The following is a 21,405-nucleotide window of genomic DNA, read 5'->3' on the forward strand; positions in this document are numbered from 1 at the left end:
AGTATCGTTTCTTTTGCCGTGTTTGTATATTGGCGTAATTACTGCAGTTTTTAGTTGTTGTGGAATAATGCCTGTGTCGAATATTATGTTCACGAGTTTCAAAAGTATTGGATTTATTTGTTCAAAGTGTGTTATAAGGTCTGTGAGTCTTATTTTGTCTATTCCTGGAGTGGTCTTTGGTTTTAGTTTTAGGAGTGCTTCTTTCAGTTCCTGTTTTGTTATGGGTGGAAAATACATCGTTTGTTGTTGACTTTGTGTTGGAAGTTTTTTGTTGATCGTTGACAGTTTGTCTTTTTTTAGTTGTGTGATGTTGTTTGTGAAAGCATGGTTGAATGAGTTTGCTAGTTCCTCTTGGTTTGTGTCCTGACCGAAGCTTTTTGCAATAAAATCTTGTGCTGAAGTTTTCTTTTTTCGGGTTACCAATTCGTTGAGTGTAGCCCATGTTTGCTTCATGTTGTTGTTATATTCCATGAATTTTTGGAAGTAGTAGTAGCGTCTTTTTGCCCTACGAATTTTTGTTGTTAGTTTATTTCTTGTGTTTTTGTATAAGGTTTGTAAATGTGTGTTACTGGGTGAGTTTTTAAGTTTTTTCCATAGATTTTCTTTTTTAGTAATAGTATTTAGTATGTCGTCATTTATCCATGGATTGTTGTTTGTTTGTCGCCTCGTTTGTGTAGGTTTTGTTGCTTTTTTGTATATTTCTGTGAAGTTTAGTTGAAAATTCTCATATAATGTTACAGGATCGTTTATTTTAAGTAGGGAATTCCAGTCTGTATTTTTTACTTGGTTATCGACAATGCTCTTTAGTATGATCGAGTTTTGTCGACTTTTGTGGTGGTGGGAGGGAGGGTAGGAGGGGGTAGGAAGCGTAATAAAACGAAGTTGAGACAAAGTAGTGATCGGCAATTTTTACGTTAATTACTGATGATGTATATGTATGGATGGGTGCCCGTATGTTGATATGATCAATGCATGATTATGTTAGTGAGTTATTGAGTATTTCATCTCTTGTTGGTGAGTTAATGGTAGGGTTTATGTTGTACTGACTTAGTATATCAAGATATGTGTTAGTGGTTGAAGAAGCGTGGTCAAGTGTATTTATGTTAATGTCCCCTATTAGGATGAGCCTGTGTGTTGTACGCGGTTCGATTCCACTTAGCCATGTTTCTAACTCGTGAAGAAAACTGAGTGGATTTTTATCTGGGGATCTGTATATTGTGTTTATTGTGTATTTGATACTATTGTGGCTATTTGTGAGTTCCAAAATTAGTGATTCCACATGTTCGAAGTGAGTTTGTTTTTCTGTCACATTGTATTTTTCTTTGATAAATGCCACAATTCCACCTCCTCTTTTGTTAAGTCTGCATAAGTTGTAGGTTTGATAATTATTTATGTTGTATGCGTAAATTTCTGTGTCGTTTATTGCAACTTCGGTCAGTATTAGCGCATCTATGTTTATCATGGTATAATTGAGCTGTGTTATCAATGTAAGCCAGTGTTTTTTTATACTTCTTATGTTTGTGTGTATGATTGTGAAGTTGGTGTTGGTGGAAATGTTGTCTGACCATTTCTTCAAAGAGTCAAAGACCTTGAAGTTTATGTTGTCTGACTGGATATGTTCGCCGATGTTTGAAATCTCCATTATATAGTTTTTAAATGAGTTCTAGTCTTATTCTTAAGGATGTAAGGAGTTAGTGTTTTATATTGGTAGGCTGTGTAAGTCGGATTCACTTGTAATTATGTATACTCGAGTGTTTTCATTCTTTCTCAAAAATATCTGGGAATTCTTTGTCCACAGGAACTTGTAGTTTTTCTCTGTTTTTGTCTTCATTGCTTGGTATAGAAGATTTTTGAAGTATGGAGTCCAGTGTTCCGTTATATAGATTGGTGTTGAGAGTTTCTTATCAGTTAGTATCGTTGTTGTCGGCCTTGTTTTCTTGCTTGCTGTAAGAATGGAGTCTCTCAGATTTCTGTTGGTAAAACGAGCGATGATCGGTGGCAGTCTCTCTTTATTTTTTTGTGGGCCTCGGTTGATATAGGTGATATCTGTGGTTGCGATTTGAATTCCAATTTTGCTACCGATCAGTTGCATTATGTTGCGTAAGTCTTCCGTATTTTCTTTCGTTATTCCCTCAATTTGAAGTTCATTTTTTCTTTCTTTTTGTAGCATGTGTTCCATTTGACACTTGAGTGTGTTTACTTCTTTCCGCAATTCTTGATTTTCGCGTTGTAGTGTTTCTTGCGTTTCTATCGCTACCGTTAATTTAGTCTTTATTTCTCGCAAGGTTCCTAACATTTCTTCAGAGGTATCGTTATTGAACTGTATGTAATGTTCATACTCCTCGAATTTTTTGTTAATTTGTTCCATGTGTGCATTTAATAAGTCTTTCACCATGAGTTTAAATGAATCAAAGTTATCTATAATTTTAGGATCCGGAAGCGGCTTACCTTGATGTGCGTCGTTACTTTTCTTTGGTGTCTGGTCTTTGTTCTTCGTTTTCTCACGGCACTGTTGACATCACCACTCGGTCCGTTTCACAGCTCCTTTTGCTTTCCACGTGCTTTCTGAGATCCCTGAACAGTGGAAATGTTGTTTTTTGTTACATCCGGAACACTCCGGCCCGTCCCCTTCATCGCTTAATGGCTTATTGCATTTGTTGCAGCTCATTTTGCTTGAACTTCGCTGTCTCGGTGACCTTTAGCCTTTCTTCCCGTTAGCGACTATAGTGCGACTTTTAAGATGGCGACGTCCTTTGTTCTTCGTTGACTGGTGACTGCAGTACACTCTATGAACTTCCAACACTGAGAATTTGAGTCTTACTTATCCGATTTTGGTAATTAAAACGTCTCTGTCTTCAGCGTGACTAGTGGAATTAAATAGTAGCACTTTCAAGTTAGAAACATGAGTTAATTAACACGTTAAACCTATAAAACCAGGAGCAGCGATACAGCGTACGTGCATCTGTCTGCCTACACAGCGCCCTCTAATAATAATAATAATAATAATAATAATAATAATAATAATAATAATAAACATAATAATCAACAACAAAAAGCTATCCAAGGCATAAAAGGAATAGCTCACTAATAATATTTCTTTTTATTATTTTTTTTTCGGAACACTTTACTATGTTAAAAGGTAGAGTTCAAAGGCTCATTTCTGGAAGACCGCAAACATTATTCACAATGCAGCAATCATATCTCCTATAATGCAACCAAAGAGAGGCAAACTAACCATTATTCAAACAATACTTATAATATTTCTCTGTAAAAGGAGAAACCACCTTCTTCATAAAACCACTGATAACTACTTCAGATAACTCATTCACCACCGTCGTAGCAAAAAATTTAAACTGCACATCCTGCTAAATGAAACTTTACTCAACTTCTAATGATGAGCTCTTGTTCTATTCCCCCCCCTTCCATCACCATAACTGAAAATTTTCACCTACCTTGATTCTTTAAAACCCTTTTAGCAGCTTGTATGATTCTATCATATCTCATTTCTTCCATCTACCAATTTTTGTAATATTCCTTAGTCTTGAAATCATCTTGGTTAATAGTATCCGAATCATCTCAGATTTGTATACCTCCATATATCCAAGAAATTCAAGTGACCAAATATGAGCACAATAGTCAAGATGTGAATTTTTTGTTTTTTTTGGAAATTTTTGCAGTATGGTCTCTGAGCTTCAGTTCCCCAACAATCAGAACTTCTAGATCCTGATCTCATCAACCGAATGAATAGACTGAAAATTTTCAGTCCAAAATGCATAATTTAATATTCTTCCATATTAAAAGAAAAACCAGTATCCTTTGTCTCCAATGTTACTTTATTCAGCACATCTTGCAGGATCGCTACATCACTTTAATTTACTGTTGCCCTTCCTAGCTTAGCATCATCAGCAAACAACTGGACACCACTCGATATTAATGATAACTTATACCATTAATATACAGATTAAACAGTAATGAACGAAGAACAGACACTGTGGCCCACTACCGGTTATCGTTCTGATCATTGACTCCACTCCATCACATCTACTCTTTCATGCTTGTCTGAAAACCACCCTCTTAATACATTTCATTATTCCAAAATCTATTTCCATTTCACTCAGCTTACTTAACAGATTCTCATGAAGTATCCTGTCAAATGTTTTTTAAAGTTCAGCAATAACACAGTACAGGCATTACTTTTATTCAACCGTCGCTTTGTTATAGAAACAAAGTAAAGGCTAAGGCTCGACATCCACTTAACAAAGCCATGTTGTCCTCTACAAAGTATCAAATTATTATCCACTTATTCTTAATTGTTCACCAATTTTTCCAAACCTTAATCGTGGTGATACTTCTTTCCATTCTCTCGGAACTATGAAGGAGCCGAGACTTAAATAACCTGGTTCAGGTAAGGCCAATTCCCTTGCTCATGCCCGGAATTTATCGGCTAAAATCCTGTCTATTGCCATAAAAGAATCCACATTGAGATTTCCCGATATCGTAAGGAAGTCCAGTTCTTCTATGTCACAAATCACATCAACGCCTGTCTCATTATTCAATATTGTACCTTCATTCTGATAATAAAACTTCACAAAATAATAATTCAGTAATTTAACTATTTCTTCAGGTTCAGTTACCTTCATGCCAAGATAATTTCATCTCATGATTTCATCTCATGATGTAATTTTGCCTTCCGTACCACGCTGATAGTCTTTTTTTCTGCACTTTGTACTGTTCATGAGCGCCATGATCACAATTCATCTTGTATTCCTTCCACAGCTAACTCTTATTTCGCGGCTCATGCATCATTCAATATTTTCAAGGAGCATCTGTCCTTTCCTTGCAGTATATCATGTCATGGTGACACTAACCCAAGTTGTTCTGTTTAAAAGAATCTCCAGATCTTTATTTCCGCATATACCCATTTTTTTACCGAACACCTCCAGAATGAAATTGAACAATCTCTCTTTCCAGTTGGAGGAGAAATGGCTGCTTTGAATATGAACAAATTCTCTGATGTTATCACCAAATTCAACACTCACGATCTAATATAGAAATTCCATTTTCCATCCTCCACGTGTCATTTTCTCCTTCCAATCTATATCCCATAATTAAAGTCTCGCATAACGATTACCGTGCGTTACTCATAGAACCGATATGTTGATATACATAACCTAAATCTACTCTTGTCAACATTACTATGTTGACCCTTCTCTCACAGCAAATAGAATCAAATGACTGTTTCTTACAGTCATGAGCACTGCCCTTCTGATAAACCTCAAGTTTAGTTGGTTGCTCTTCTGCTATTATTAAGAACACCCAACCACCAATTTTCTTTTCCGTTTTGTACAAAAATAGAATAACCTTTCCATTCCTGAAACTATATCATTCTCTATCAAACATGTCTCACTGAGACTAATAATATACTGGCCAAGATATACCTTCAAAATTAAAAATTCTTCACGCATGCTTCTATAAACTTGTATAGAAACATTTCAACCAGTTAGGTTCACCAGAACCACTTGCTGAAGAAGTGAATTCTGCACATCCACCCACCCACACATTTTCCCACTCAGTCTTGTGTCCATGCTTTTGCACATTAGACCAAACTTTGCTCACGGAAATCCAATATTATACCATTGAAAACGTTCAAGCGGCAGTAACCACGACCCTCAACAGTATCCCAAAAACCGATATAAAAAAACTCATTTAACGAATTAACTGACCGTGCTAAACGTTGTATCGAAGCTGAGGAAGAGTATATTGATTGAAATAAAATAAATGATTTGAATAATTTATTCAAATTATAATTAGCCTGTGTTTTATTTCCTATCAAAAGTTCGGTTTCTTTTTGGACAGAGGGTGTATATTTATATGCACTCCCCCTTCAAAATAGTTCCTTTCGTCCCTCGAATTTACTATATCTATGAAGTGTACACTATTCCTCCTTAAACTTATCAGCCGATTGATTTTTTCTCAAGACTCTTATATTCAGTTCATTCCTATCAAAACGTGGCAATACACTAATAATCTTTACTTCCCCCCCTTTCTCTACTGCTTCTTTCAATAATACTTTCATATTCTCTCTTTTATTCAGTTCCCAACCCTCTGTTCAGATCACTTGTACCTACAAACACTATGAACTCATTCATTTTTTTCAGTTTCATTTCTAATAATATCGCTACATCAATAATATCCTTCATTTTTGTTCCAGGTAAATACGATTTATTATATGAACATCATTTTCACCCATTGTTATGGAATCACCATATAACATTGTCACTTTATTGTTCCCCACCCACTTTCTCATATTCTCCTGACACTTTCCAAGAACTTCCCCTCCCTTATTCCCGTTTTAGTCACTAGGACCACATCTGATTCACGTGCATTAGCTAACCTTACATCAATCATCTTAATTTCACCATGCACTCTCCTCAAAATCATAGTTCATGCATTCCACCTCTTTTTCTTACTGCTTCCATGCTTCTTTATAAGCAATAAATTCTAGAGAATGACCAGAAACCACCGATGAACTGTGTTTCGAAGACAGTAAATATAAAATTTATGAAACATCGAATTAGCTCCATCAAAACAGAATGAACAGATGGTTGGTACAAATCTCTGCAATCTATCTAAAAGAATGGAGGTATCAAAATTTGTGGATGATGCAGATCTGCCACTATTTCTTTCTCCTTGTGAACTGATTGGTTTAAAATATCATTAAGAAGAGTTTTCAACTGAGACTGTTGTTTGTGTAACTGACAATTAGTAGTAACTAGAATTGCAAATACGTCAGATGAATCCTTACATATAATTTGAAAACTATTGTCTTCGTGTGAACCAGCAACAGATGATACTAGAGCATCAGATTTCAAATCTTATGCAGTTTCTTGTGTAAAGTAGTTTGATGTAAATGACAGATAGTGTGGAAAAGGGAGAAGAAACGAATGGCTGTCTATCTCCAAGAAAATTCTAAGTCTCGGCTAATTGAACATTTGTAGGAATGGCTGACTAGTGACTTGGATTAAATTAGGAACTTGGAGCAAACTATCCGAAAATACTGTGATAGCTTATTCCACTTCCAATGAAATAGTTTCACCTATTTAAGATTGATTTATGCAATACTTTACTTTGGTCTGATATTGGTCCTTACCAAAATTCTCTAGCACTTCTGTGCGCCCAGATCTGTATTTGTGATAACATCTGTCACTAATGACACCAGAGTTACAATCACTAAAATTTTCGTTTTTAATTTTATTCGTAAAATTTGTGATTCTTCTCTGTACTGTTGTTATCAGCAAAAATCTTAGCAGTTGAGTTATCTGTTGCATAATGCTAATACCCAAATGTTTAGATATGACTTATGTCAAACCTTTCATCCTTAGGATTTCCTTTGCTTCTGAAAGTGAAGAAAAAAGTTCACTTTTGCTACAGTACAAGTCAATGACCGTTTTCAGATATGAAGATGCCATTTGATAAATATTACCACTGGATGATTACAAGGATGTTCAAAAAATAAAATGGGAAAATAGTGAGCTACCTGTTACATCTACCAGATGTTCTCGCATATAGATTTTCGATATTTGCTCATTTCATCTACACTAGTTGAAAAAAGTATTTGGACACCTAGTAGTGGTCAAAATGTGTTTTTTCCAGCACCTAACGGGACACTTTTGACGTGAATGACAGCAACTACCCTTCGGGGCATGCTTGCAATCAATTTCTCGTACGTCGCAACAGGAATATTCTTCCATTCCCCACGCAAATCTTCCTTCATTGTTGATGACGGCAGTTATGGTCTGGAGCGAATTCGGCGTTCCAGTTCATTCCAAAGTTGTTCAATGGGGTTGAGTTCTGTACTCTGATTTGGCCAGTTCACCACTTCAGCGTTTTGTGGAAACCAGTCTTGGGCACACAGTGACGTTTGCATGTTTCAGCACTGCTGAAGTACTTACACAGCGTCAGAAGCATGAAGTTGTCCAGAATGCCCAGATAGCCACCGACGTCATGGGTTTTGGGCACTTCCAACAATGGACCAAGTCCCATTCATCCAACTGAAACACCCCCCATATCATTACAGGCCCTCCACAAACTTGACAGTTGGAATAATGCAGCCCTGCCAGACCTATCCCCAGGTAATCTCTAGATCCAAACACGACCATCAAAGTGAACCATTTGGAAGCATGATTCGTCGCTCCACAGAACCTTTTTTTAATCATCTACGGTCCGGTAACGGTGTGAAAGACGCTAGTCCAAACATCATTTAGTGTTGAGGGAGGTGATGTGGCTTATTCGCATAAACTCTGCCATGGTAACCTAAGGCATGTAACTCTCTGCAGACATTTATAGTACTGACAGATGTCTCCGCAGCGTTTTCTAGGTTAATTGTGAGGTTTTCCGATGATGACGTGCGGGATGCTCGAACATTCCGAGACAGAGCTCATCGATCTCGGTCAGTGAGGGGTCGGTGACCTCCCAGGATGTGCTCTTGCTGTGGTAGCACCATCAACTTTCTATCTACGAATGACATAAGCAACTGTGGATTTCGGCGCATTGAGACGGGTAGCAATGTCACAGGCAGAAAGACCCAACTAACCAATCCACGTTGGAAGTCTGTCAGTTCAGCCGAACGTCAAATCTTGACATCGAGTAGAGCGCAAAACACGCAGCACATCCCACCTTTTATTACCAGACTTACGCAGACACTTCCTGAATATTTGCATGTGGTGGGATCCGAAATTTGCATGGCACTTAAGGTGTCCAAATACTTCTCACAACATAGTGTACGAGAAAGGAATAAAAATCCTTTTATCTTTTAATGAAAGAATAATATAAGCACTAAGTATGTTACTGGCAATTTGTTATAGTTCCCAGCGAACAGCGAGCCTGTGTAGCTCAGTGGATGTGGCGTTTGCACACCACGGCGCTTGGCCGCACGAAGGAAGACTTGGTTTCGAGTCTAGTCGGCGACTAGAGGAAATTTTTCCAAGCTTTTTTTCGACCGGTTCCCGAGTTAGTCGATCTCTGGCATGTGTAAGCGGGTTTTTCCTCCCTGAAACTCGGGGTTTTCGTCCTGTAAACTCAAGAAAATCGACCGTAGAACCCACATTACTTCAGACATTAAATATATTGTGTTAGGGTTAGGGACCACGAGATGGCGGCACATTTGAGCCGTCTCTCTTCACTGGTTACCACTTAATTAGTGATAGCCTTGGGCCATCTATCTCTGATTGGTACCAGTGGAGATTGAACTGCCCACTCAGTCTCCAAAAAGTTAGATAGGGCTAAATGGCCTCGCCTACTCCCCGTATACGGGAATAAAAAGGCGTTAGCTGATTTTTTTCCCCAGTGAACAGCGTCCAGCACTTTCAAGAATATCGGCATGATATTTAGAAGTTGATCATAACTACAATTATATACACCTTCAGAATTCTTACAACAGATTTTCCTGCTAATGCAACATATTGTATCTTACAACAATATGAAACAGAGCAAAATTTAGGGTTAGTAGATTACTTTCATTACAACTAAGAATTCTTGAAATTAGCAAATTATTCGCCTAAAATAACTTTGAAAGATGTAGTCAAGATGATTACCAAACACATCCTAACATAAAAATGTTTATCATTGTGCTTTAACATAACTTAGTAAAAAAAATTACTCATTCCACTAAATCTACAAAGCTATGACGTATAGTGCCATCTCTGTATACTTTTTATAGATATATACATGCAACCAGGAAAATATCTTTTACAATAAAGTTAAGAAGATAATCAAGTGACATATCTTCAATGAGTTTTCCATACATGGAACCAAATAAAGTCAATCACAATAGGCTCTAAAATAAGAATTAAACACTTTTTTCTTTTATTTTTTAAACACTTTTATGCCACCACTAGATTAATAAGCATAACTCATGACAACCGTTTTCAAAATAATTTCCCAAATTCAATTGATAAAGTGCTGATATTCATAACTATTTATATCATTAATTTCTGGTAAACCTAAGCGCTAATCAACAGTATCATTCGCAAACCAGCCAGATAACATGTTCAATAAATATACATAATCTTCTTCTTCTCTCCCATAGTCTTAAATGGACCTTTGGATCATTCATGGCTTTTAGATAATGTTCTTTGTTACCCTCCTCCAATCATCTCGGTCTCTTGTTCTTGATGTCAGTTGAGAATGGGACGAATTTGTTCATTTTTTGATGTTGTCAGTTCATTTTAACCGAGATCGGCCCCTAACCCTTGATCCCGGAACGATTCCTTCTAGTGTTTGCTTTGGAATGCCATTAGTCCTCTCCACATGTCTGAACCATTTCATCTGTCTTCTTCTGATGACTGTCAGAATATTTTCCGTTTTTTTCCCCCGTCTATTAAATTAATCAGTTTCCGAACATTTTCATTTGTTTCGTGAGCAGTATAGGGAATTCTCAAGAGTCTTCTGTAAGTTTTCATTTCAAAAAACAGGAGTCTCCTCTAATTTTCCCTCAATAAAATCCAGGCCTCACAACCACACAAGAGGATAGAATTCACCAAAGTGTCATTTAGGCTTAATCTGGTTGTGATTGCTATTCTGTTATCTCTTCACAATGGTTTTAACTTTTGTAGGGTCACGGTTCTTAGCAAATTCAGCTTAGCAACCTCAGAAAATTGATCGTAGGATACCGTTTAAAAGTAGTGCTAGCCTTGGGCTAGCTATTTCTGATTGGCTATCAGTAGAGACCGAACTGTTCCTCAGTCCAAACGTTAGATAATAATGAAAGTCTCCTCACTGACTCCCTGTAGGGAATAAAAGATATTAATGGATTTATTTCTTTATTTTTTTTTAAATTTTAGGTTGTAGAGCAGTTCTAACTTGACATCATAATTAATACAGCATTATAGGAAACACATATATGCTGTTTTTCCCGTAATAAATCATAAATAACAAATTCGATACCTGTTATGTGTGTGTGTGTGTGGGGGGGATGTTTAGAATCACCACACTTCTGTTGTTTACATTATTTATTTGTCATTCCTCCCCTTAGGTATCATAGAAGAAGATAACAATTTGGAATCCCAAGATGTCTTGCCAGAATTAAATAGGACCATTCAACTAGCGAAAAAAACAAGAGGTCACCTAGTAAGCAAACGTGTAGTTAGGACTAGCAGGGAGCGAGATGGAAGGTAAGTATTTGTCAAATTGTAAATCGAATACCGATCAAAAGCGTCACTATCATTCCACAATACCTCGCAAGATGGGAACTTCATGAACTGAAAAATAAGTGACCGAGCATACTCAAAGCAACGTTTAGAGTGGACACCAAAAATCGTTGTTGCTCCAACGGATTGACACTGGTGTGTTAACAACACACTCTGGAGCTTTTTTTCATAACAGACCTTGCTTCAGTAATAACATATCAAGTTCAGAAAGCATAGGACCACTAAGAACCATTCAAACTAGGATACAATATTTAATATTTTGAAGGGGATTTTCCCATAATAAGGTATAAAATTCTGAACATTTGACTTGCCTAGAATATTATTATTTCCTTGTCCTATATTTAAATATCAGGTAATTAAAATAGCATGTAATATATTATAAAAATATGCTATCATGAATAATAATCAAAATAATTAATTATCGTAACATTTCTTCTCTTCTGAGGATTGAGGAATAGTGTGAAGTTTGTAGATGTGTGGAGTGAGTTTGATGGAAAGAAGGATTTATATAAGGTAGATGGCTTACATTTGAATGGATCTGGAGTCAGGAATCTTGAGAAAGTATTGTGTGATAGTTAGAGGTGCAGGGCCAGGGAAACTAGAATGTTTAGAGGATGCAGGTGAGTGTGGTTTTAAGGAATTTTGAAACCAGTAAATTGGAAGGTGATCACACGATGCTAAATGTAGAACCCAAGGTGCTTAACATTAGTGAGCTACGCAACTTAAGATGCAAAGGTGGTTGTGAAATGAAGGGATATTATTGCAGTTTATGAATACTAACGCCAGAAGTATTTGGAATAAGGGAAAATGTTTTTTTGCATTAGATAGATCAACGTGGCCAAACGTTGTAGCATTAAGGCGACTTGATAGCTTCAGGATGATATAGTCGTAGGGATAGAGTGAAAAGGATATAGTATCTTCAGAGAGAGAGAGAGAGAACAGAAAGAACAGGGTGGGAATGGGTATTGCCAATGAAAGCAGAAGAATCATTTGAGGATATCTTGTATGGGATAGAGTTCAACGGGACGAACTATGTGATTGATTGCTGCTATAATCCAGCGGATATAAGGAAGAATGTAGATGGCATGTATTTGTAAATTATTATGATAACTGCGGCGAATAATTATTATGGTAGATTTCATGGACGGGAGGAGGAATGGACGAAGAGAGAAAGGGGGAGAGAGAGAGAGAGAAGCAAATGGAATTTCTACTACACTTGAAAGATAATTTCTTGAGACAGCATGTAATACATGGTACGAGGCTCATGATTGCTTAGTCATAGCATCAAAGAGCTTAACAGTAACCAGTCTTGCTTGGGGAAAGCGATCATGCAGTCTTGACCTGGAAGATTGCCAGATATGCAGAATTTTCTGTTAAGAAGGAATATATGTGGAATTACAAAACAGGTAATTATGGCAAGTTGAGGAGTCAACTTTCAGCAGCGCATGGCATAAGAATTTGGAGGGGGGGGGAGATGTTGGTTGTATATGGGAGTTGGTCAAGCGGTATTTGAAGAAAGCAGTATCAGACCGTATACCAGAGTCAGAAAGATAAATCAGGTAGGAGTTGGATGGATGAATAGCTATGATGACTGTTCAGCCAAACAACTGAACAATACTCGGCTGTTGAGTACACTAATCTCAGTGCAGAAGCATAGAGAGTAGATGCATATGTTCCCCAGGATGCGCGGGCCAACTTACTCAGAATTATTCCTTGTTTTCTGTTTAACAACCAACATTCATAAGAGGTTTATTATACGAGGAAGTTCTATACGAAATACCGGTATAGTTAGGGGGAGTGAGAGGTAGAAATGTCTGATTTAAAGAGATATTTAAAGTGAAGTTAGCTGTCATTACAGTATATAGGCGGAATCAGCAGGGTCTTCGTGACAGTCGGTGCAAATCTCAAGTTCTTAAAATATTGGCTCAGCATGTCCATGTTCCCTTTCAAAGTGTTCTCCAAAACATCCGCTCTTATACGTTACGTTTTAGTTGCAAGGTCATAGGCGAACAGCCGAGACCACGTTTCAGGGAGGTATGCCATATACAAATTAAACGGCATTGAAGAAAGAACAGATCGTTGGGGAAGGGTGTCATTTACTCTTCTTGGTATATATCTTACTCTTCTTGGTGCAATCTTATCGAAAAGCATCTTGCTCAGTAGGCGAATTATCATCTTATTACATTTTGTGATTTGGAGAAATTGGTAAAAGACAGAATTCAGGATTAAGTGGATAGGAATATGGTACTTTATAAGAGGCACCATGGTTTTGTGAAGGGGTGGGTCTTGCATTAGTAACTTGCTTACTTTTTATAATAAAGTGACAATGGTATTAAATAAAAGACACTGACTAGCCGGTGATACAGCTGTACTTTAAAAAAAAACACTTCACAGGATTCCGCATGGTATTCTGTGCAAAAAATTAGAGTAACATATGGGTGGATATAAATCTGGTGATTTGGAATTGAAGATAGCTGATGGATAGATATCAAAGAGTGGTTTATATAAGATTTGAGTCCAGGCGAAGGCAGGTGTCTAGTGGGGTACCACAGAGCTTAGTACTTGGCCCTCTGTTATCTAACTGGTACATCAATGATATAGGAGATGGTTTAACCGTGAATGTTCAGCTGTTTAATGATGATGATGCAATGCTAAGAAGAGTGGTGGTAAATTAAGGTGATGTAAAGATCCTACAGGATGACTTAAACAGACTGGCGGTATGGACAAAGGTAAATGGCTGCCAGTTTGTATTACCAGTTATAAAGCACAGGCCAGAAGAGTGACTGGTATAGTAAAGAAGGCAAAATCAGAGTATGAGAGGAGATTAGATGAGCTAACCAACGGTAATGCGAAAGAGTTCTTTCAGTATGCGGTAAGTAAAAGAAAGAATGATCACAGCAGAGTAATTTTGATGAATACAGATGGTAGGGAGTTGACCGAAGCAGACGAAAGAGTTGAATTATTTAGTGATCACTTTGCATAAGTGTATCATCTGGGTGAAGATATGTCATGAATAGACATGACAGGGATAAATGTGGACGTAGAGATAGATAAGGTTGAGGTATATATGATATTTACAGAATCTTGATATGAAAAACATCTGTAGGCTTGGATCGGCTGGCGTATTATGAGAATGTGCTAGTGAACTGGAAGGGCTTTTGACTAGATTATTTAATCTGTCTCAGCTCCGGTAGTGTCCCAAAGGGGTGAAAAGAGAGCAAACTAGTTTCGTTGCATAAAGGAGGTTTTCCAAAACAGAAATAGCATATTATCATCGACCAGTCACATCTCAGGGGTAGGTGGTGGTCAAGGTATTGGAAAGGTTGGTGAAAGGGGGTGGTTAATAAGCTACCGGACAATAGTCTTCAAGAACAGAGTCCCGTAGAGGGCTTGTGACTAGTGACCTACATAGGGCTATGTATATGTATGTATAGGGCTACTAATATTACATTTGCACATTAATTATATAGAAAATTATCAGAGAGGAGATAATCATTGATTTGTAGAAGGTGCATAATTAGAGTTGAGCAATAGTTAATAAAGATGATGTTAAAATTTTAGATGATTCAAATAGACTAGAAGTCTGGGCAAAGGAGAATGGATATCAATTGAATCTGATTCGTACGGTTATGCATTTCGAAGTAAAAACGAACTATGTACCATACTAATGAAATTGTACTTCATAAAATTGATGAGACTGGGGATTTGGGAGTGTTGGTGAATAAGGAGTTGAAGTTCAGAGGGCATATTAAAAAAGTGGCTAAAACAGCACATAAGATTACCTGATTATTAAAGAACACTGACAGCAGAGATAAGCAGGTTATTGTTCCTTTTTTATAAGGCTTCGATAAGGACTCATCTGGATTACTGGGCACAGATCTGGTCACTTGAGTTTCTTGGAGATGTGGAAGAGGTGGAATTCAATAGAGACGAGTGCCACCACCACCACCAACACCAAAGTGGTGGTGGTGGCAGGTCTTTGAGATGTTCCATATTAGGAGATATTGAAGATTTGTGGGTCACAGAGGTTGGTTTGTAAGCTGATAAGCGGGGAAGTGGGAGGGGAATGATAGAAATATCCGAATTGCTTAGGGGATTTTATAGCATTGACGTGGAGGAATATTTCAGTACATGAGTAATGTGGGGAAAACTAGGAGTTATCCATGGAAATTAAATGAGAGTGTTGTTAAGAAAGGTACGAGAACTAGACTTTTTGCTTCGATAGTGTTGAATGAGTATAATGGATTGCCAGAGGCAGTTGTGAGCATTTTATCGGCAATGAGTTCAAGACAAAATAACAGGTATTGTACGGGTATTGATGTAAAGAACTTCCCTCGATGTGTTCACGAACTCTATGGAGGTTCCCTAACATAATAACATAACAACAACAGAAAAGAAAGCTCTAAAATATAAATATTTTAGAGCTTTCTTTTACAATCAAATGTTGTTATTACACATCATTTTGTTGAATTGGGTTTAGTGACCATATTTTTGTAAAGCAAATCTTTCTTCGACAAGAGGTTCGCATTAACTACGATATGGAAGTGTTTTTACGATACAGTATTCATTAAGATTTTTCTTTTTCTCATTGAGAGCAAACTTTTGTTTCTATTTAGTAGACAAAATGTTTTATAATAAATTAAAATTAGATTAGAAATATTAAAAAATTCTAATCAATATATTTTTATTAAGAGTGTACTAAATTTGTTATTAAAAAGTTAAATCACTACAAAATTTACAGTAAGTTTAGATGATAACAAATTTTTACCAATTATGATAATAGAGCAAACATTTATTCCATTATTTATACCTGCTAAGCAATATGCCGTTTTGAATAGTATGTCTACTAATGAAAGACTTAATTCCTGCGAATATTTTGAATCAATTACCATATGCACCAGAGCCACTGATCAGATGACATGACAGAGTTACCTTATATAATAGAAATTTTTTCTGCCTCTTCTGTTTTATGTGACTCCCATCAACCAAACTTTGTAAATTTATGCGTACCTTAATACTATGAGGGAGCGAAATATATTTTTTTTTACTATTATTTAATTTTTTGTATTTTTATTTATTTTTATGTAATCCAGAAACTACTTTGGAGACTCAACATGGAACTTTTTCAATACAGTCCAGGCCTTCAATAAGTAGGCAGTGATCTCCCACTGAGCAAGAATAATAATCTTCCGCCTAAAGCTGGAAAAAAAGTTATAGAATTAAGATTATTAAATTTTTATATTTAGGTACATTTTATATCATATATATTGTATAATAAAAATGCGACGAAATTATATATCTATTCATAAGGTAGTTTCCTGTCCTTTATCATGGAGAAAAAGTTATCACTTCATGTTTTTTTTTAATTAAATAAATGGAAATCCTTGAAAAGTAAAATTAACTTGGGAAAAGCAAATATATATGAACTAAGATAATTGAGGAAGTAGAAATTGAAGTATAATATTTCAGAGTTTAAAGGATTACAACAAAACACGAAGATACTATAATTGAATTTTTAGGAGACTTTAATGAATATTTGCCATTAAATTTTGATAATATTTTTAAAGAAAAAAATAATAAAACATTGAAGAAATTTTTAGATAAACGGTTTATTCTTCAGTACGTCATATAAAGGTTGAAAGAACTTGATAGAAAAAGTTGAAAGTGATAGAAAAAGCCCATTTGTAAATTTCATTCAAGAAATAATTGAAATTGATTAAATTTAAATGATTAAAAGCAAATGGTAAATTTCATATATTCTGTTTGAATGAAAATATGCAAATCAAAATCTAAATATTTCCATCAAAATTACAGAGTTAAGGTGGGGTTTTAATTTCTAAGTGATATGCGAGATTTTTTAGTTTGTAAGTCAAGCATTTTGTAAAAAAGTAAAATAAGTAAAGTAAATTGCTCTAACGTGTATTTTTGTCAACATCGATTCTATACAATGAATGCTGACTACCGTGAAACCACGAGAGAAAGTTTATTATTTGATTAAGTATATGCTTTTAATCACAAATAATAATGGAGATAAATATGTGTTATATACTGTATATGCATGATAAAAAAGTTTCATTCTTATTTAGGTGACTCATAAGAGTATGACTGAAAAAGATATTAACTTTTTATAGTTATCATTTATAATTGGCAACTAAGATAAATGTGTCGTATTTGTAAAGAAAAAAAAAAGACAATACTGAAACACAAAAATGTATAATTTTACATTTTTCACAAAATTATTTAAATTGACATTTTTACATAAATTTCGGAAATTTGAAATATCGGATTTCTTTGATTTTGTTTGGTTGAGCCATAAATTTCACATTATATACTACTGTGGGTTAATAAACTTTGTCCTGTAAATCTATAGCTATGTAAGAAAATAATACATCATTTTAAATGTTTCAATTTCTTACAGTGATAGTGATGTGGAGAGGACCTATTCTTTTAGTACCGATTACCCATCAGAGGACTGCCAAGTCGATCACAGTCCAGGTTAGTTTGAACTGCAGAATGCATATTTTTCAAAATTGTTTTATTACTGCAAAATCATATTTTTTAAATGCTCGTAAATCATCTTTATATAATTTTATTTTGTGGTTTTGAAATCAATGTGCTGTTTAATGTTAGTCATACGTCACATTATTTTTTTTTTGAAAAACTTCATGATATACAAACAAAAATATCTCTAGATTACCTGCAGCATTTCTGTAAGGAATCTCCAAGATAGTGTAAACAGATACTTTGTAACCACTCAACTTGAGCTTTAATCCCAAAACAGATATTGAACTTAGGTATCGCTAATTATCTCTTTTGCAGTTTTAGATAAACATATACATATTTCACTTCTCAGGAGCATTTCACTATATGGTGCTGAATTAATCTTAAAAATCATGCATATAGTCTGCTGTTGTTGAACGTTCCTATATTTGTTTTTTTTTACTCCTGCGTTTTATCCCTATCTTCTTTGCAGCGTCAAGCTTGCATTTTGCACGATTTAATTGTGCATTCTGTCTACTATGGTTTCCTGTGAAATTTTATCGAATTAACTATTGCCAACATATTAATTATTAGTTACATCTTTTTAATCTGTTCCTTTCAATTAATAAGAAATCTTTTCATGGCCTACTCCAGACCTTATCATCATCATCATCATAATAGTCATCAAATTACTGATACGTAACCTAAGATGGTAGATAGCATTTTATAATCAAATAAAAAAAATAAATCCGCGAATGTCTTTTATTTCCCTGTAGTGAGTAGACGAGGCCGTTTTAGCCCTACTGGCTTTTGGTAATCAATCCCAGATAGCTGGTCCAATATCGCTAAACGGCATCAGGTGAAGAGGCAACTGACAAGTGCCACCATCTTGTGATCCTTAATCCTAATTATTTTCTTGTCTGAAATAGTGGGGGTTCTACGATTGATTTTCTTGAGTTTATGGAAGGAAAACCCGGAGTTTCATGGAGAAAATATCTGCTTGTCCGTGCCACAGAGCGACTAACTTGGGAACTGATAGAATAAAGGTTTAGAAAAACTTGCATGATAAGCTCTAGGTGCAACATGAGAAGTTTGCATCATTACTAACTTCCTCTTGACAATTTTCCTCAAAAATGAATCAATCATCTCTGTCAAGACTCCAGTATAGCCAGATCTTATATTTGGGTCAAATTGCCAACACTTATTGGCAGTTTGTCTTTGAGTTATGGATGTGTGCTGAGAAAGCGTACATATTTTGATGAACTTGTTTACACAATTAAAAACGCACAACACTATTAATAAACATCTTCGTAAAGACAGTTAAAACAGGCAGCACTCAACCAAAATGGTGAACTAAAACCAAAACCAAAAATAGTAAACAGAAACCAAAACCAATATTATTGTGTACCAAAAACCTTGATGAAAATTCGGCTTGTTCGGATTAATTTGTTCGCCGCTATAAATTGTAGCATTTTTGATCAGCTTTTATCTTGGTACCTTGTCATATATTCCTTTAAAATCTACTAAATGTTTCCTTGTTAATTAGCATGATATCATGCTTACACGTAGATTCACACTACCATGCAAGCTTTGGAATCGAAATTCGTCGGAATAAGGCGAATAATCCTTATTTCGTAGTGTGTATATTGTTCGTTTTCTTCGGGCAAATTTGTTCTGTTTTGCGAATTAAAAATACGAGTTTCAAAACACACAAATCGGCCAGAAGAACACAAACAATATACACACACAAAAAATTCTTATGAGACCGGCTAATCTTCAGTTGAAAAGCGCTAATAAAGGTACTTCGTCATAGAAGGAATTCGAACCCAAATCTTTCCAAAAGAGTTCGTCGAAATCGCTGAAGCTACTAGACTCTGGTTTCTCAACTCTTTGTGTTAAAGTAAAAATCTGATCCTGGCAATCTCTGTTTGACTTGATTCAGCTTCCGCAAACTCTTCTTAGCATCTTCTCAAGTGTGTTTGCATGCACGCACAGACACTCTCTAGAATATTTATGCCACCTTTTTTGATATTCATATTCTCTACTTTTACTAAAATCTTCCCATGACTTTTACACATTACTTCACTTTTTTTTCCCATTTTTCTCTATATTCTCTGAGAGAACATGCTGACTTACTTGCTAGGAACTTTTGATTCATTTTCTTCTTTTCAATGAATGCCTCTTTGATTTACTTTGTCCACCATGGAGTTGTAATGTTTTTCTGTCCTTGTACGAGATACCTCTCCAGCGGAAGAATTAGAGAGTGTTTTCTTCAGTCTGCCAATAGGTCTTCAAGCTTTAACTCTTCTTTTTCAACCGTTTTCATATTTTCTTTAATAATATTTAAGCCTACAGTCCACTTCGGTAAGCTGCTCGACTCCAACCTTCTTTGCATTATTCTTAATACTCTGGCACGTCTTTAAACTAGTATATTGGAATAAAAATGTAAACACAACAGAGATTAATGATACATGGAGGATGTTAAAAACGCCTTTCCCCAGTTAAACTCATAAACAGCTTAAAATTCGAATACGAAGTAAAATTAGTTGTTTTTTTTATATATTATAGGCCTTATTTCTCTCATTTTAATGAATAATCTTAGAATATCTGCACGAAAGCTCATTTGCTAACGTGTCTCATGTTTTCAACTTTCTAAGCTGTAAAAGTGATTTCTTCCAGAAACGTACATGTAAATGAATACACGTTTATAACAGCTAGTAATTCTTTGTTTGTTTTGTTAGGCAAGATTAAATGATAAAAAGCCTCATGAACTCAACGTGATCACGAAGCTAGATGGCCAATGATTACAAGACTTATGATCATGAGATTTATGAGACAATAAATAATCAGAATGTGGATGAATTTCAAGCATAACATGCTCTTTTATTTTTCATTTAAGTAATATCTTTTCATACTTTTCCAGGTCCAATAGAACGCCAACTCAAGTACAAGTAAATATTATCAACCAGCCACTTGTCTGTGAGAAGTCGGTGTGGAACACAAATATGTGCAAATGTGTACAGAATAAAATACAATTCTTTTTCTTCTTTCGGAAAGAATGGAGAACTAAAAGCTGCATTCCCGACTTCGATATACGAAGTCGAGAAAACAATCGAGAAGAACGCAAATGAAGTTTGATAAGAAATAAATAAATGAAAATAGAAGGAATCATAAACATGAGATTTTTATTTTATCCATCTGTAGCATGAATCCTGAGCATCATAAAAATACTATACGAGATCTTTATATAATTCAGTCAGATTCGGAAAATATCGAAGTGAATTCACATTGTTGGACATTTCTACTTCAAAATTTAAAATACGGGCTAAATCGAAATACTACAGTAAAATAATTGGCTTTGTAGTATTTAGTGTTAATTTTATTAATGAATTGCAGCGATAGCATTATCAGTTAGATAATCTGAAGAAATCCTTATATAATCATGTGAGTCATTAATATTTATGCCTTGCAGTAGGCATCTTGCCATTATAAATATCAATCATTTATGAACATGAAGATCTCTTCCTACGACAATGCTCTTAGAAGACAGGCTGTTATCATTTCTACAAGAAACAAATATGAGACACTTTCACGTGACGAAAGTTCAACCCTCTGTCGAAAGTTTTAGTTTGTTTGTTAAAAATGATTATAATTATTGACCTAATGAACGCATTTTAAATTATGCAAAGTATTATTTATCACTCATTTTTTATATTTG

General features: G+C 35.4%; 1 protein-coding gene across 1 annotated transcript in view; it reads left to right on the forward strand.

The window, feature by feature from the left end:
• Window positions 1-21,106, forward strand: part of LOC150106756 (cell adhesion molecule Dscam1-like) — a 126,623-nt gene extending 105,517 nt beyond the window's left edge. The window contains exons 34-36 of the mRNA XM_090393475.1: window positions 11,033-11,171; window positions 17,626-17,702; window positions 20,611-21,106. Coding sequence (XP_090249601.1) covers window positions 11,033-11,171; window positions 17,626-17,702; window positions 20,611-20,642 — 248 coding nt within the window. The 3' untranslated portion in view covers window positions 20,643-21,106. The remainder of the gene's footprint in view (window positions 1-11,032; window positions 11,172-17,625; window positions 17,703-20,610) is intronic.
• The last annotated feature ends 299 nt before the right edge of the window (window positions 21,107-21,405 follow it).

The sequence above is a fragment of the Typopeltis vanoorti genome, chromosome 5, assembly GCF_054136105.1.
Source record: "Typopeltis vanoorti isolate ZY-2024b chromosome 5, IOZ_Tvanoo_1.0, whole genome shotgun sequence".
Classification (NCBI taxonomy): Eukaryota; Metazoa; Arthropoda; class Arachnida; order Uropygi; family Thelyphonidae; genus Typopeltis; species Typopeltis vanoorti.